The sequence below is a fragment of the Salvia miltiorrhiza genome, chromosome 6 (genome assembly GCF_028751815.1).
Source record: "Salvia miltiorrhiza cultivar Shanhuang (shh) chromosome 6, IMPLAD_Smil_shh, whole genome shotgun sequence".
Classification (NCBI taxonomy): domain Eukaryota; kingdom Viridiplantae; phylum Streptophyta; class Magnoliopsida; order Lamiales; family Lamiaceae; genus Salvia; species Salvia miltiorrhiza.
In genome coordinates this window covers 43,356,478-43,374,548 of record NC_080392.1, presented here as the reverse complement: position 1 = coordinate 43,374,548, position 18,071 = coordinate 43,356,478, and the positions used below count along the sequence as shown (strand labels likewise).

Sequence of the window (18,071 nt, the reverse complement as noted above, 5' to 3'; positions counted from 1 at the left end):
CATCCAAATGGTTTTATTTCATGAATTATGGCTCAACTGTCGAAATCTCAAGCACACAAAGTGTGAAAAATGGTGATATTGATTATAAAGGCGATCACATTAGGGAATTCACTTCTAGCGGAGAATTGGGTCTGATCGAATTACTTGCATTACTCTTTTGTTGCTTCTTAAACTTTGAGTTACTTGCATGACCGAGAGATGTATGTTGATTGTAAAGTTTTGAATTGACTTTGTGAATGATGGGATGGAAATAAACGTTGTTGAAATCAATCTCTTCCTAGGATTCATATAGATTTTGCTTGAGGACAAGCAAAAGGCTAAGTGTGGGGGAGTTGATTTATGCTTAATTTACACTATTTTTAGGGGTTTGCATGTGCATGTTTTAAGATAATCTTCTGGAATTTGGTGCGTTTATGGTGTATTTTATGCTTTGCAGGAGATTTAGGCTTTCGAGATGGAAGAATGCAATTTTAGATGATTTTCGCGATTTTTAGGTGTTTTGGTATGCAGAGCAGCGAAATCACTCATTCCTCTGGAAGACCAGAGAAGTCAAAGCCCAGATCAGCGAAGTCAAAAACCAAGGCCAGAGGAGTCGAGGCCAGAGGAATCGACATCTCCAGAGCAGAGAAACCAAAGTCAGAGGAGTCACCATTCCTCTGGAGAAAGTTAGAGGAGTCTATGCCAGCGGAGTCGCTTTCCCCTCTGACCAGCGGAATCGAGAAGCCAGAGCAGAGGAATCACTTATTTCTCTGCCGAGAAGCGCCAGCGTCAGAGACGTAAAGTTCAGCGCTCAATAGACAGAGATGCCAGAGAGATCAACCATTCCGCTGGCGATACCATTCCTCTGGCGAGGTCAGAGAAGTCGTCCATTCCTCTGACGCAACCCGTTCCCCGAGAGACATCCATTCCTCTGGCGAGAATCGCGAAGGCAGCGAGAGTGGGAGTGTTTTCAGTGCGTGCATCCAGCTGGAAAGTTGCCTTATTTCACACGATTCTATTACCTTTGGAATTCTATTTCCATTAGAATCCTACTTTGCATGGCAACTTTCCATGGTAATCCGAAGGAAGTTTGAGGCCTATAAATAGGTCCTCTTTTGGCCTTTCAAAGGGGGGAGATCAGACGGCAGACCACCGAAAACCTTAGCATTCATACTTTAGTTTTTAGCTTTAGATTTTTATTGTTTTTCTAGTTTTTAAGGCTTGGATCAAGATTGAAGATTCAAGTCGCTACTTCAGTTTTTATTCGGTTTTTATTTAATTCAGTTTTTACAATTGCGTTCTTTTTAATTATGTTTATGTTTGATTTCATTATGTCTGGCTAGTCTTTTATTCTGAACCTAGGGTTTGTACATAGCTAATTAATTATGTGTTTCTGATTTATTGATATCAATTTGCCCTCCAACTTATGATTCATGATTCCTGGTGCTTAATCTCTTGTGAATTATCTGATCAATGATTTACATGTCTAGCTGTTCAGTTTGAGTCTTGAATGCGATAATTGTTCAGCCGATTCAGGAATGCATGATATAGTATTATCCTTGAGTCTTGAATGCGATAGGTGAACCTATAGGAAGCTATTCTTTATGTGCTATTTGGAGTTAATTTATTCCTTGGAGTCTTGAATGCGAAAAGGGGTTTATTAATCTACGTTCATGGTGGTCGTTAGAGACGCTTGTGAATAATATAGTGATCTTTCATCAGGGTTGGATTAAAATTGGTAATTGAATCAATAGGTTAAATGCATATAGTTGATTTGTGAAAGTACATCCCTAGGGTCAGAGTTTTCCTTATATTTGAGTTAGTTATCGTTATTTATATGTTCTTTAGTTTTATTTGGTTAAATTTAGTTCGAGTTTCACCTTCATTTTTGTTTTGCCTGAATATTACTAGAGTTTAATTAGGATTACTTAGAGTGATTCGTTATAATAGTCCCTGTGGATACGATACTCGGTTACTTTTTACTTGCTACAATTACCTGTGTTAGTTGCAGTTTTTGTTGCTAAGAAATTAGTGATCAACTTTTTGGCGCCGTTGCCGGGGACTATTTAGAATTAACTTTAATATTTCTGATTAGACTTAAGCATTATTTCAGGCGTTATAAGTTTATTTTTATTTTTTTTTAGTTTTAAATTTATGTTTCTGATTTTCGTTTGGTGTCTCAGCTGTTGGATAACCGCGAGAAGAAGAAACAAGCGATGGCTGAGAATATTGATATTGAAGCTGCGTGGCGTATGATTGCAAAACTGCAAAGGCAGCTGGATGAGCAAAGACAAATTAGAGAGGCCAACAGACGTGCACAGCCTCCTCCACCACCTTCACTACTCGATTACATGTACCAATCTCAAGTTGGGCAATTTGATGGAGGTGGACGGGGGTCAGCTATGCAGGCAAACACTTTTGAATTAGAGGAGATGGCCTCCAATAGCTACCAATTGCCACATGATCGGAGCTCCACAAGGATGATTGTCAATGAGCCGAAGAAGGATTCACTAGAGGAGATGATGAAGCAAGTGTTGGTGAAGGTGACCGGGATGGAGGCAAACTCGGCAAACATGGGGATCAAAATCTCCAACATGGAGCAAAATTTGTCAGCATTGTCCAAGCAGGTGCAGATGTTGGAGACTCAAGTTGGTCAGATGGCTAACCAAGCAGCTGCGCAGAACAAGCCAGGCCAATTTCCTAGCAACACTCAGTTCAACCCGAAGAGCCAATATCAACAACCTCAGCAAAATCAGCAATGTCATTCCATCCGGGTGGTTGATAATTCAGTTGAGGATGAAGAACAACGGGATTATCCAGGGCAGAGGAATCACCATTCCTCTGCAGAACAACGGGATTATCCAGAGCAGAGGATGAAGAAGCATGTTTCTATTCCTACTACTCCCAGGACCGAGTACAAGCTTGCTGTTCCAATCCCCCGCTGCTTGGCCAAGCCAAATTCAAATGAAAAGATAGTCAAGTTCTTGGAGATATCTTTGAAGCATAATGATCCCGATTGCTTTATCGTTGATTGTGTGATTGGTTGGCTTACCTTTTCAGAGGTGTTATGGGATTTAGATGTTTGCCTTCTTTTGATGCCCCTCTTTGTTTTCCAGCGTGTGGGGATAGGATGAGCCATGAGGTATCGTCGAGCTCTAGACGTTAAATTAAGCACTTGTTGGGAGGTAACCCAACTTTTTTTTTTCTTTGTTTTGTTTTCCTTCCTTTTAGTTTCGTTGTGTTTTGTTTTGTTTATTTTTGTTTCTTTGTTTTGTTTGGGGCTTTTGTTTCTCTGTCAGGTTTCTGGAGGTTTTCGTGTTTCAGCAAAGCCGCTCACTTCGCTGCTCTGTCCAGAGAAGCCACCCTCTCCTCTGTCCTGACCAGCGAAGTCACTCACTTCGCTGCCCTACCCAGCGCCGCCTTATTTACTCTACCCAAGGCCACAAACCTCTTCAACGCCTCTCACGAAGATTCAGCTTTGCAATGCCGATATTCAGGGAAGTTTTCTACACTTTTCATATTTCTTTTATGCCCTGAGGACATGGCATACTTTAAGTGTGGGGGAGTGGTGTTTTGTGTTTATATTTTTCAAAATTGGGCGAAATTGATTTCTCTATGCTTAGTTTTTAGTCTCGAATCTGGCTAATTTTTTATGAATTTGTGGAAGAGAAGATGGTTTTCGATGTGAATTTCGGGTTTGTGAATGAATGGAGGATATTCTTGTTTTACCTTTGATATATGTTTCTTGTTTGTGCAAAGAATTATGAGTTTTGTTGCAACACTTTTGTAAGTTAGTAAAACGTGATTTGTCCGGTAGATGCTAGAAGGAGTGTTGTCATTGTGATTGCCTACGATCGTATCTTATCTGTGAAATGTGAAAAATGTTGGACGAATTGCCAACTTCAAAATTGCCAGCTCTGAAACATCTGGCCTGTTCTATAAATGTGATAGCTCTGAGTCTCTGCTCCTCTAGTCTAACTATGAGCATGGGAAACCACGTGAAAAGACTTTGGATTACATCCAAATGGTTTTATTTCATGAATTATGGCTCAACTGTCGAAATCTCAAGCACACAAAGTGTGAAAAATGGTGATATTGATTATAAAGGCGATCACATTAGGGAATTCACTTCTAGCGGAGAATTGGGTCTGATCGAATTACTTGCATTACTCTTTTGTTGCTTCTTAAACTTTGAGTTACTTGCATGACCGAGAGATGTATGTTGATTGTAAAGTTTTGAATTGACTTTGTGAATGATGGGATGGAAATAAACGTTGTTGAAATCAATCTCTTCCTAGGATTCATATAGATTTTGCTTGAGGACAAGCAAAAGGCTAAGTGTGGGGGAGTTGATTTATGCTTAATTTACACTATTTTTAGGGGTTTGCATGTGCATGTTTTAAGATAATCTTCTGGAATTTGGTGCGTTTATGGTGTATTTTATGCTTTGCAGGAGATTTAGGCTTTCGAGATGGAAGAATGCAATTTTAGATGATTTTCGCGATTTTTAGGTGTTTTGGTATGCAGAGCAGCGAAATCACTCATTCCTCTGGAAGACCAGAGAAGTCAAAGCCCAGATCAGCGAAGTCAAAAACCAAGGCCAGAGGAGTCGAGGCCAGAGGAATCGACATCTCCAGAGCAGAGAAACCAAAGTCAGAGGAGTCACCATTCCTCTGGAGAAAGTTAGAGGAGTCTATGCCAGCGGAGTCGCTTTCCCCTCTGACCAGCGGAATCGAGAAGCCAGAGCAGAGGAATCACTTATTTCTCTGCCGAGAAGCGCCAGCGTCAGAGACGTAAAGTTCAGCGCTCAATAGACAGAGATGCCAGAGAGATCAACCATTCCGCTGGCGATACCATTCCTCTGGCGAGGTCAGAGAAGTCGTCCATTCCTCTGACGCAACCCGTTCCCCGAGAGACATCCATTCCTCTGGCGAGAATCGCGAAGGCAGCGAGAGTGGGAGTGTTTTCAGTGCGTGCATCCAGCTGGAAAGTTGCCTTATTTCACACGATTCTATTACCTTTGGAATTCTATTTCCATTAGAATCCTACTTTGCATGGCAACTTTCCATGGTAATCCGAAGGAAGTTTGAGGCCTATAAATAGGTCCTCTTTTGGCCTTTCAAAGGGGGGAGATCAGACGGCAGACCACCGAAAACCTTAGCATTCATACTTTAGTTTTTAGCTTTAGATTTTTATTGTTTTTCTAGTTTTTAAGGCTTGGATCAAGATTGAAGATTCAAGTCGCTACTTCAGTTTTTATTCGGTTTTTATTTAATTCAGTTTTTACAATTGCGTTCTTTTTAATTATGTTTATGTTTGATTTCATTATGTCTGGCTAGTCTTTTATTCTGAACCTAGGGTTTGTACATAGCTAATTAATTATGTGTTTCTGATTTATTGATATCAATTTGCCCTCCAACTTATGATTCATGATTCCTGGTGCTTAATCTCTTGTGAATTATCTGATCAATGATTTACATGTCTAGCTGTTCAGTTTGAGTCTTGAATGCGATAATTGTTCAGCCGATTCAGGAATGCATGATATAGTATTATCCTTGAGTCTTGAATGCGATAGGTGAACCTATAGGAAACTATTCTTTATGTGCTATTTGGAGTTAATTTATTCCTTGGAGTCTTGAATGCGAAAAGGGGTTTATTAATCTACGTTCATGGTGGTCGTTAGAGACGCTTGTGAATAATATAGTGATCTTTCATCAGGGTTGGATTAAAATTGGTAATTGAATCAATAGGTTAAATGCATATAGTTGATTTGTGAAAGTACATCCCTAGGGTCAGAGTTTTCCTTATATTTGAGTTAGTTATCGTTATTTATATGTTCTTTAGTTTTATTTGGTTAAATTTAGTTCGAGTTTCACCTTCATTTTTGTTTTGCCTGAATATTACTAGAGTTTAATTAGGATTACTTAGAGTGATTCGTTATAATAGTCCCTGTGGATACGATACTCGGTTACTTTTTACTTGCTACAATTACCTGTGTTAGTTGCAGTTTTTGTTGCTAAGAAATTAGTGATCAAGGGTGTAATCGAGCCGAGCCGAGTCGAATAGTGTCTTGTTCAAGCTTGGTTCGTTTAGCTAATCGAGCTATTTGATTAATTATCGATCGAGCTTTAATCGAGTCGAATACAGTGCCGAGCCTAATCGAGCTTTTTCAATTTAAATTTTTATTTAAAATTTTAGTTATTTTCCTAATGCATAAGTTAATTTTCAAATATATAAGTTATTTTGATTCACAAAAATAATATATTTACTATTTTCTTGTAAATAAATGATGTTAATTAAATACTTAATCCAAATATTACTACATACAGTATAAAATATAGTAAGACATTTAATGAATAATCTTATGTTTTTAAGATAAATCCCTTCACGAACTTGTTCACGAGCTAACGAGCCGAGTATCATCATGCTCAAGCTTGGCTTGTTTAGCTAAACGAGCTGTTCATTAAATTACCGATCGAGCTTTTATCGAGTCAAACGTCGAATAGCTCACGAGTAGCTTGGCTCGTTTACAGCCCTAGTTTCATTCAATTCGCACCAGCTGCACAAGCGTCGGCTTCTGCATATGAGGAAGTATCTTAGGACATAACCCAGAGATTCCAAGTCGTCCCTTCCGCTTTGTTCTGAAAGCATGAACAAATTGTAGAAACAATTATGGAAATTTTATCAAATCTCAAAGAAGGAATATTGTAACACAATACATTACTCACCAACCCCAAGATGTGTATTAACACTAGCGTAGCAAGCCATACCACTGATATTCTTGTTTTCCCTGGAACGAAATGTTCAAATCCAATGTCATATTTTGTGTGATACAGCCAAGTGATGCCATATTCAAATTTCCTCCAAAATTTTAAATAAGGGGTCGAACAATACATAGTGAATCATGGTGATGCTACAAGAATACTTAGCTCTTCCAGGGCTGGTTGCGCTCTCGTCGTGGCATAGCTGGTCTTCGGATCTGCACTCAAGATCTGAAGTTGTTTACTGCATGCGTATTAGTTAGTGGTGTTTATAGAGCAACTGATATTTAATTAGGGAATTTTGTGAGTGTTTGTGCAGAGGCAGACGCGAGTTAAATCAGGCGGCGGCAATGGCGACAAGGGCATCAATTGACGAACAATTTTCTCGACGAAGTAGAAGTCGAAGGGCATCAGGGGCTCGAGGTGGTGGTGGCGGCACCAATTGAGGATGGTGGAACGGTGGCGAGCTTTGAGATGAACGGCGAAGAAATAGGTTGTAGCAGCACCATGGAGAGAAGGATCGAAGAAGAGTTACTACCTTTTTCAGGGGCTACAAGAGGGTGAAATAGTTCTTTTATTAATATTTTAAATATTTTAATAAATTAGAGGCTATAAAGAGTAAAATGGGGGCTATGAATAGAATCACCCCTTTGTCTAAAGAGGAACGAAGTGAATATCTTTTATTTCGTAAGCCCAATAGGGGAATCCCATTCCTAATTTCATGAACTCCAAATTTGGGCCGAACTAACATAAAAAGTAAAATAAAGGCCCACAACTTAATGCGCCCAGTTGGAGTGTGCTATTAAAGTGTTCGACAGAATGCCTGAAAGGGATTGCGTGTCTTGGACCATGCTGATTTCTGGACATTCAAAAGGTGATGCCCGAGAGAAATGTGATTTCTTGGACTTGTTTGATTTCAGTAATAATGTGGTGATTGGAAATGTTATGTTGGGAATTGGGATATGTATGCATTAAAAAGGTCGAGTTTATAAAAAATAGTACTCCCTCCGTCTCATTTTAATTGGCACTTAATTTTACTTTGGGCACGGAGATTAAGAATAAAGAGTTGGGTGTGTAAAATGGATGGAGATCATTTGTTTAATGTGTGTAGAGAAGGTAGGGACCGCATACTATTTTTGGAAAGTGCCAATTAAAGTGAGACAAACAAAAAAAACAAATATGCCAATTAAAGTGGGACGAAGGGAGTAATAATTAACTTTTATGAATCCTGCTATTTTATTTATGTTATTTTAGCTTGCACAAAATCAATATCGTGTTTCAACTTAAGGGGTAGGAGCGATTTCAAAGTCAGATATGTGCAAATAAGTTTCTCGGAGGGATTTAGTTGTGCAATTATGTTCTTTAATCACAGCCGTCAGATTTGATCCCACGGTTGAGATCCAAGGAAGGGAGTGGATCTGTTATAACTAACTCACTGTATATCATCTTCTTCGTGAGTTAGCTCAGAAAAACCAGAGAGAGAAAGTGATGAAGATAGAATCGTATAATATATTATATCTTTAATTATTGATTTGTCTTGTTGGTCAATTAGTTTGTTTCCTTTTAGATGTTTAGGGTTTTATTATAAATATGAGTTTTATTTATGTTTTAGAATCAAATATATTTCACGCTTCTACCTGCATCACAAACTAACTTGACCAACAAGACAAATCAATAATTAAAGATATAATATATTATACGATTCTATCTTCATCAGAAAGATAGCTTATCCTGCTGCCATTTTCAAAGCTCGAGTGTAGCGATAGCTTGTTTAGAGTTTATTCTTTCTCTTGTAATCAAAGTTTGCATCGATTTATTCTTGTTTTCTCGTCGACTACTAAACAATTTAATTCACATATTTTAGTTAATATATCTCGGTGTCGAAAAGAAATAAGCCATTTTTGAGGGAGGGAGGAAATATAGAACAAGATTAAAACTCGTGGCATTGAAAACATGGTTCTCTCTTGGTGGGGCACGCTAGTTGTGGAAAAGAAATTATTCATGTAACGCCATTGACTTGCTCCAAGTAAGTCTTTGGCACCACTTTTTATCCTTTTCATTTCCAGACCTCAAATCTGCTAAAACAAGGCCCTTACTCACTACAACGATGATGTCCCACGCTCTTCACCTGTTGTTGCTCACCTCTATATTTTCAACAGCCCAAATCAGCAGCGCCTCCACGCCGGCCTACACCGCTACGGAGTTGATCCTCCCCAGCAGCGCCTCCATGCCGGCCTACACCGCCACGGAGTTGATCCTCCTCAACTGCGGCGCGTCGACAATCGCAAACGACACCAGCCTCCGGAGTTGGGTCAGCGATACCCATTCAAGATTCATGCCATCAAACGCCGCCTCCATATCTTCAGCTTCCGAAGCTTCCACTATGGACCCTTCGGTTTTTGCAGTCCCTTACCAGACTGCTCGTCTCTTCCATTCCCCTTTCACATACACTTTTCCGCTCACCACAGGCCAGAAATTCCTCCGCCTTTACTTCTACCCCAACGCCTACTCCGACGTCGACGCTACTCAATCTCTTTTCTCTCTCACTGTCAACGCTACTCAATCTCTTTTCTCTCTCACTGCGAATTCCTTCACCCTGTTGAGAAACTTCAGCGCTTTCCTTCATTCCCGGAGCTTATCACAACCTGCTTTTATGAAGGAATTCATCGTCAACATCGGAGCAACCCAGAGGCTCGATTTAACCTTCACCCCGAATCCAATGTCTTCCGCTTTCATCAACGGAATCGAGATCGTGTCGATCCCTGATAAACTCTATTTCAAGGGAAACGACGTGGTGATCAAATTTGTCGACGAGGTGTATTATCTCAACTCCGACACGGCTTTGGAGAATCTCTACAGGCTGAACGTCGGCGGCGCGAGGGTCGCTATCGAAGACGACAGTGGGCCCACGCGCGGCATGTTCCGCGGCTGGAATCCTGACGATGACTACATATTCTTCGCCGATGTTGGGTGGAAGATGAATGACGAGGGAGTTGTGATCAACTACACCGCCCAAACGCCGCCGTATACTGCTCCGCCGAGAGTGTACACATCTGCTCGTTTCATGACCAACATCAACATAAGCTTGGAGTGGGGATTTCCAGTTGATTCGGGATTCTTCTATCTGCTCCGCTTCCACTTTTGTGAATTTCTGCAGGAAGTTACGGTGCAAAACGAAAGAGTGTTTTCGATAATCATCAATAATCAGACGGCGGATATTGGAATTGACGTCATCGTCTTCGCCGGTGGCCTTGACATTCCCGTCTTCAGAGACTACATAATATGGGTTCCTGACGACGGAGATCGTGGAAAGCAAGACCTGCGCCTATCGTTGGTTCCTTTTCTTTCGGTGAGACCAAAGTTTATTAGCGCTTTGCTAAATGGATTAGAAATTTTCAAACTCAATGATACCAAAGGGAGTTTCGCAGCCGCCAACCCGGAGCTCACGGTGGATTCTTCGACACTGGATGTGCCGCCGCCGCCGCTGCGGAAGAGAAAGAGTGGAGGATCTTCTATAATTTACGCTGTTACTGGGAGTGTAGCCGGAGTTCTTGCGGTGGTTACAGCCATTGGCTTCTTGATCTTCCGGCGGCGGCGGAAAATGAAGGACTCGGCGACGAGCGTCGCCAAGTCATCGACGGGGTCAAGCTGGTCCACCGCCAGAACTAGCGGATCAGCTGCCATCTCCCTGCCTACCGATCTCTGCAGATACTTCTCCTTCGACGACATCAAAACCGCCACCCGCAACTTCGACCACAACTTCGTCATCGGAAAGGGAGGCTTCGGCAACGTCTACAAAGGCCTCATCGACCACGCCACCACCACCGTCGCGATCAAGAGGCTCAACCCCTCCTCCAGCCAAGGCGCCCGCGAGTTCCTCACCGAGATCGAGATGCTCTCCAAGCTTCGCCACCTCCACCTGGTCTCCCTCATCGGCTACTGCGACGACGACGGCGAGATGATCCTCGTCTACGACTACATGGCCCACGGCTCCCTCCGCGACCACATCATCAACAACTCCGAGAATTCACCATTAACGTGGAAGCAGCGCCTCCAAATTTCCATGGGCGCCGCAAAAGGACTGCACTATCTCCACAGCGGCACCAAGCACGCCATCATCCACCGCGACGTCAAGTCCACCAACATCCTTCTCGACCACGACTGGGTGGCTAAGATTTCAGATTTCGGGCTCTCCAAAATGGGAAACTCGAACGATTCCTTCACGCACATCAGCACCAACGTCAAAGGCACCTTCGGCTACTTGGATCCCAAATACCTTTCAACCAATCAGTTGACCAGAAAATCCGATGTGTATGCATATGGAGTGGTTCTCTTCGAACTTCTCTCCGGAAGGCCTGCCGTGGATGTGAGGCTCGACGAGGAGCAACATAGCCTGGCCGGATGGGCTCGAATTTGTGTGCGTGAAGGGCAAGTGGATCGACTCATCGACGCAAACCTCACGGGGCAGATTTCAGCAGCTTGTTTGAATGTATTTGTTGGAATAGCAGGGAGATGCATACACATTCAGCCACTAGAGAGGCCTACCATGGCAGATGTGGTGATGGGCCTCGAATTAGCGCTCGCGTTACAGCTGACAACAGAGGTGGAAGACATAACTGATCACTCTCAACAAGAATCTGTAGCACCACAAACAATCAAAGTGAAGGGTGAATTAGAAGAGACGACAACAAGTAGTCAAGTAGTTTTTGTCAATCATTAGTAACAGAGGATTGTCAAGTCACAAATGTATATATGTCAGTGTAGATTTGTTTTCTCGGGCCTCGGAATTCGCATTGCAGCTTTGTGTAAGCAGTTCTAAGATTACCAAAGATGATATCATGCAGAGAGCACATAGTGGTATTATTCAGTTATGCTATTGAGGATCAGTTAGATGAGTTTAACAAGTCTTTGGCTGATCTTGAAAACATCGATGTTACAATGGATGATGAGGTTAAGGCAATTATGCTATTGAATGCGCTTCCAAAGAGTTATGATCACATGAGGGATGCGATCATTTTTGGAAAAGAACCCAAGATTTCTCTTGAAATCACGCAGAATGCATGAGAGTTAAGGATCTGCAGAAAGCCAATGAGTCAAAGAATGGCTCGGTTGGTGAAGTACTGAATGTGAAAGAGAATTTCAACAAAAAGAAATCCAAGAAGCAGCGGAAGAAGGCCAAGAAATCGGGGCAGAATAAAGGAAAAAAAGCAGTGGTGAAGAAGACTCCAAAAATTGCCATTATTGTCAAAAGTCGGGGCATATAAGGAAAAATTGTTTCAGTTGAAAGAAGAAGCAACCATATAAGAATCAAAAGGAAAATATAGACTATGTAGCCGAGGAGTGTGTGGGAGCATAAGTTCTCATTAAGATCCATGACTCTGAAGGAGCAAAGTCCCCTAACATTCAAGTCTCAAAATTAGGAGATAATACATTTTATAAAATGAGACCCATTTTTCACCTACGATTGACTCTCATATAATATTTCTTAAAACATGTGTCACTCACTCGGCCGCATGTTTTTAAAAGACAGGGGGAGTATTTTTATTTTAAGGGTAAATTTGTAAATGAAATTATATATGTGTAACACCCTAGTCTAATTAAAATGTTCAATACTATAAATTTTAATAACTTTTAATAGCGGATATAAAAACTTTTAATTATTTAAAAACTAATTTTTTGAAAAGAAATAAATTCTTAATAAAATATTTTGAATAAACTTAAATTTAAAAGAAACAAGCCAAGACGTAAAGATAATACTCCGTCCATGAAATTTATGCCACATTGCTTTTGACACGGGTTTTAAGAAAATATAGTGGGTAGTATTGGATATTATTGCGACACAATCCCCATTTAATTACACTTTGATGAGAGATGAGTTGCGTGGATCCTACTACTGAAAATGGATGTGGCATATTTTTTTGTGGACGGATGAAAAAGAAAATTATGGCATAATTCATGGACGAAGGGAGTATAAAATATTGAACTAGTAAGTCGAACATGATTTAAAAATTGTGGCATATTTTTTGTTCAGTCTCGAGTCCAACTTGGATAATCTTCTCTCCATAAGGTTGATGTGTTCCAAAAGCTCATCTTAATTTGGACATCTCTTCCTTCTTCTTATTGGGTTGGCTTAGGTGACTTGGATTCCTTTGACCTTGATTTGGATTAAGCTTTCAGTGCGATCGCGTAAGCAGCTAAATATGTTAAATGGCTTAGAAATATTCAGATTCAACGATTTCAATACGACTGCTGGGAAGAGAAGAAGTCGACCCTTTGTAACCTACGTTGTTGTAGGGAGTGTGATCAGCCTTTTCGCAGCAGTGAGTTTCTTGATTTTCAAACAGCAGAAGGCGAGGACAGTGAGTTTCTGAACCTAACATGTAGAATACACTACATTGTTATGAGTTATCAATGCAATAAGCTACAACTATCCTAAGGCCTTCTCTAACGGTAATGCCAAAATGGCATCTTAAAATCACACCAACGAAGAGCTAATACAATAGCAAAAGAAAAATAGACTTTGAATGCTTTCTTTCTTTTCGTTCTTCTGTTCTAGGAGTGACAACGGGGGCGAATTTGTTAACAATTATATGAAAGAATTTTTTCAACAAAAAGAAATGATTCATCAAACAACCTGCCCCCACACCCCTGAACAAAATGGTGTTGCCGAGAGAAAGAATCGTATTCTACTCGAAATGACTCGTGCTATGATGATCGAGTCTCGTGTCCCCACCTCCTTCTGGCCTGAAGCTATTGCAACTTCTGTTTATCTTATAAACCGTCTCCCCACAAGAACTCTTCAGCTGAAAACTCCTTTACAGAAGTTGTCCACTTTGGCTAATATACTCGCTGCCCTTACGCTGCAACCACGAATCTTTGGTTGTTCCGTATTCGTTCATGTTCCCAAACATGGGCGGACAAAACTCTCTCCTTGTGCCATTAAGTGTGTGTTTGTGGGCTATGGGGTCAATCAAAAAGGGTATAGATGTTACAACCCCCAAAATCGTCAAATCGTGACCACCATGAACTGTAACTTTCTCGAAACTGAGTATTTTTACAGTAACCACCTTAACAGTCAGGGGGAGAGTGAAAGTGAGAATGAGAGTGGGATCGACTTGTTAAGTTGGTTACCAATGCCAGTCCCGGAAGCAGATCCAACAGAAAAAGTTAACCTAACCACCGAGCTTACTTCATCCACATCTGAGCAATCCAATCCACCGCCGCCTCAAATATCTTCTTCGCCACTGATATCTGAGGTAAGAGCTTCTGAACCTACTATTGTGGCTTCTGATTCTGCTGATAATATTTCTCAAGTCATTGAAGAAGAACAGGAGGATAATACAGTAGATGGAGATACTGGGAGATATGTGCTACCGCCCAGGAGTAATCGGGGTGTACCTCCTAAACGGTATACCCCAGAGAAAATTGTGAGGAATTCCCGATACTCAATTGGGAATATCGCCAAGGGAAACTTGTCCAAAAATGCCACAGCCTATGAAGCGACCTTATATGATGAGGAGATTCCACAAACAGCAGAGCAAGCCCTGAAGATCGAGCATTAGAGAAATGCTATGAAGAAAGAGATAGGAGCCCTAAACCGGAATCACACATGGGAGAAGTGTCGGTTGCCGAAAGGGAAGAAAACTGTGGGCTGCAGATGGGTTTTCACAATCAAACGAAAACCCGATGGATCTATTGAGCGATACAAAGCTCGGCTGGTTGCAAAAGGCTACACACAAACATATGGGATCGACTATGCAGAAACCTTCTCGCCTGTGGCAAAAATGAACACTGTCAGGGTGCTCCTCTCCATTGCTGCAAACAAAGATTGGGATCTTCATCAGTTTGATGTTACAAATGCCTTTCTTCATGGTGAGCTTGAAGAAGAACGAGAGGTATACATGGAAGCACCCCAAGGTTTTTCAGATGAGTTCGAAGAATGAGAGGTATGCAGATTGAAAAAGACTTTATATGGGCTCAAACAGTCTCCCAGAGCTTGGTTTGGAAGATTCACTACAACTATGAAGAAGTTCGGGTACCAGCAAAGCAATTCAGACCACACCTTATTCTTGAAGAAACGAGGTGATCTTATTTCTTGCTTAGTCATTTACGTTGATGACATGATCATAACAGGAGATGACTTAGAAGAAATTCAGAAGTTCAAAGAAAATCTTTTCAAGGAGTTCGAAATGAAGGACCTTGGGAGACTAAAGTACTTCCTCGGGATCGAAGTACTCAGATCGAAGAAAGGGATATTTATCAGTCAGAAGGAGTATACTCTTGACCTTCTTGCAGAAGCAGGGATGCTAGATTGCAAGCCAGCTGAGACGCCTATGGCTGTCAATCATGGGCTACAGATTGTGAAGGGAGCTGAATTGGCGGATCGAGGAAAATATCAACGTTTAGTAGGGAAACTCATCTATCTTTCCCATACTCGGCCTGATATTGCGTATGCTGTTGGAGTTGTGAGTCAGTTTATGCACCAACCACAAGCCGACCACATGGAAGCTGCGCTCAGAATTGTGAGATACTTGAAAGGAACCTTTGACTATGGAGTACTGTTCAGGAAAACTGGACATCATGAGATACAAGCCTACACTGATGCTGACTGGGCTGAAAACCCAGCTGACAGGAAATCAACATCAGGATACTTTGCATCTGTGGGAGGAAATCTTGTCTCATGGAGAAGCAAGAAACAAAAGGTGGTTGCTCTCTCAAGTGCAGAAGCAGAATTCAGAGGGATCAAGAGTGGGTTAACCGAAGTCCTTTGGCTAAGAAGATTGTTGATGGAATTAAGCCTTCACCCAACAAAGACGTGCCAAATGTACTGCGACAACAAGGCTGCCATCAGCATATCTGAGAACCCAGTTCAACATGATAGAACTAAACATGTCGAAGTGGATAGGCACTTTATCAAAGAGAAGATTGAGGAAAAGATTGTGGAGCTCCCGTTTGTGAGGTTCGAACATCAGCTCGCTGATATCCTAACCAAGGCTGTGAACTTCAAAAGTTTTTCAGAAGTTCTTCACAAGTTGAGTATCGGAAATCCCGTTACTCAACTTGAGGGGGAGTGTTGAAAGTATTTATGGAAAATATTGGATGAGTTCAATCAAGGATAAAAATCAGCAATCTAAAATCCTTGATTAGAGTAGGATTTATTCTTTCCTTATGTAAATCTTTCTCTACCCTATAAAAGGGCCTTGTAGTTGACACAAGAGTAATCAAGCAATACAGAAATACAATTCCCTCTGCTATCAATACAGAAATACAAATCTTTTTCATAATGTCGATACCATGTTTAAACAGATAATATATATATATATATATATATATATATATATATATAGGAAGAGGTTCTAATAAAAACCTCTGTTAAAATGAGAACTAGGAACCTAATCTTGACCTTTTAAATATTAGATCTAATGGTTAGGATTTAGTCAACAAAAGAAACTGTGCATCTATTATATTTTACTGTGCACTTAAAAAATATGCAATTTATGCAATTGAAACCAACAATGCAAAATACTCAAGCAAATTGAAATTGTGCATCTATGCAATTGAAACTGTGCATCTATGCAATCGAAATTGTGCATCTGTAGTTTAATCTCAGCCCTCTATTATATTTAAATCAATGGCTTTAAATTGGTTCCTAATTTTCATCTTAAGAGGGGTTTTTATATTAACCCTACCCTATATATATATATATATATATATATATATATATATATATATATATATATATAGTGGGGCTATAATAAAAACACATCTTTTTGTAAAAACTAAAAACGACTGAATTCTATGTAGAACACGTATGAATTAGCTGTGTAACTGTATGAATTGCGAAAGGTCCTGAGTTCGACTGAATTCTATATAGAACACGTATGAATTTCGCAATTCATACATTACACAACTAATTCATACTTGTTCTACATAGAATTCATACATTTTAGCCGTTTTTAGTTTTTACAAAAAGATGCGTTTTCACCCTAGCCCAACCCTATATATATATATATATATATATATATATATATATATATATATATATATATATATATATATTAGTGAGACCCCCTATTTTTCGTGTAACATGAGTACAATGAATAAGACAATAATGCTAATGAACAAAACGTATATCTAATAAACAAGATGTATATACTGATGAAAAATAAAATTTAAAAAATTCGTAATGAATAAGACATATATACTGATGAACAGGGCCGTATATACTGATGAACAATGCATTATATACTGATGAATAACAAAATTTAAAATATTCTGCTCTCTCCAGGATTCGAACCCTACGAAAAAAAATCACTCTCCAGATACAATATCGGCCATAGGATTGATAAAATAAATGCACCAGATCGTGCCCTAGATCTCACTAAAATTAGGGGGTCTCATTGGAGCGGCCCCCTATATATATATATTTCATCATTGTTTGTTATTATCTCATGAATTCTCACATGACGTATAATTTATTGAGAATTTATAAAGAGGTTCTCTAATTTTTTATTTTTTTTTATTAAAATAGATGAATTTGACTTGATCCAAGTTGGGACATAAGAAATTTATTAGTTCATAGAGTTGATTAATTTATTGAGTATTATTTTAAAAATGATATACTTATTTTAAAAAGGGTTACTATAGTTGTAGAATTAAATAGATCAAATTATTAATTGAAAAATTAAATATAATAAATATTATAACATTAATTATGTGTACAACATACACTCTTTTTGCTAGTATATATTAAATATATTTAGTCTAATATCTACATAGTTAAGCTCATAGCCTAGTCCAAACTTTCAGAAATAGATAAAAAATATTTCAAAATAATAATTAAAATTAATTTATTTTTGCAGAAGATGGATTAATTTTTTAAAAAACATGTAGAGGTACGTAGTTTTTATGTAATTTCAATGTATCTGTTATTGAATCAATAGAAAGAAAATAATTATCAAATTATAATCTTAAATTCGTTAAGATTTACTTAAACATAAAAATGAACTGTACGAACTGCCTGAAAAACTTTAGCTCGGGTGTGGTCGTGCAATACCTTCAAGTTCAGCCTCCCTATCAGCAAATCCTAGATCCGCCTATACTCAGCCCCACCTCCATCTTCGATCACACACACTACCCATCCCTCGATCTTTTTTTTTTTTTTTTTTTATATCAAAAAATGTGTGTCCATACCTCGATCTCATATCACTCTCTGTTTGCCTTTTAATTTAATCTAACGCCATTGACCTGCTGCAAAGACTTGCAAGTCTTTGGCACCACCTTCTATCCTTCTCCATTTCCAAGCACTGCAATATTTTAACTGCCTTAAAA

The 18,071-nt window shown here is 39.7% G+C and overlaps 1 protein-coding gene across 1 annotated transcript; it reads left to right on the top strand.

The window, feature by feature from the left end:
• The first annotated feature begins 8,861 nt into the window (after nucleotides 1-8,861).
• On the top strand, nucleotides 8,862-11,516 carry LOC130989776 (receptor-like protein kinase FERONIA). Its single transcript, XM_057913877.1, has one exon. The coding sequence runs from the start codon at nucleotides 8,968-8,970 to the stop codon at nucleotides 11,458-11,460; it is 2,493 nt and encodes an 830-aa protein (XP_057769860.1). The 5' UTR covers nucleotides 8,862-8,967; the 3' UTR covers nucleotides 11,461-11,516.
• The last annotated feature ends 6,555 nt before the right edge of the window (nucleotides 11,517-18,071 follow it).

Bases quoted from the DNA above. Each gene is read 5' to 3' on its own strand.
- LOC130989776 (XM_057913877.1), top strand. From the start codon at position 8,968: ATGCCGGCCTACACCGCCACGGAGTTGATCCTCCTCAACTGCGGCGCG.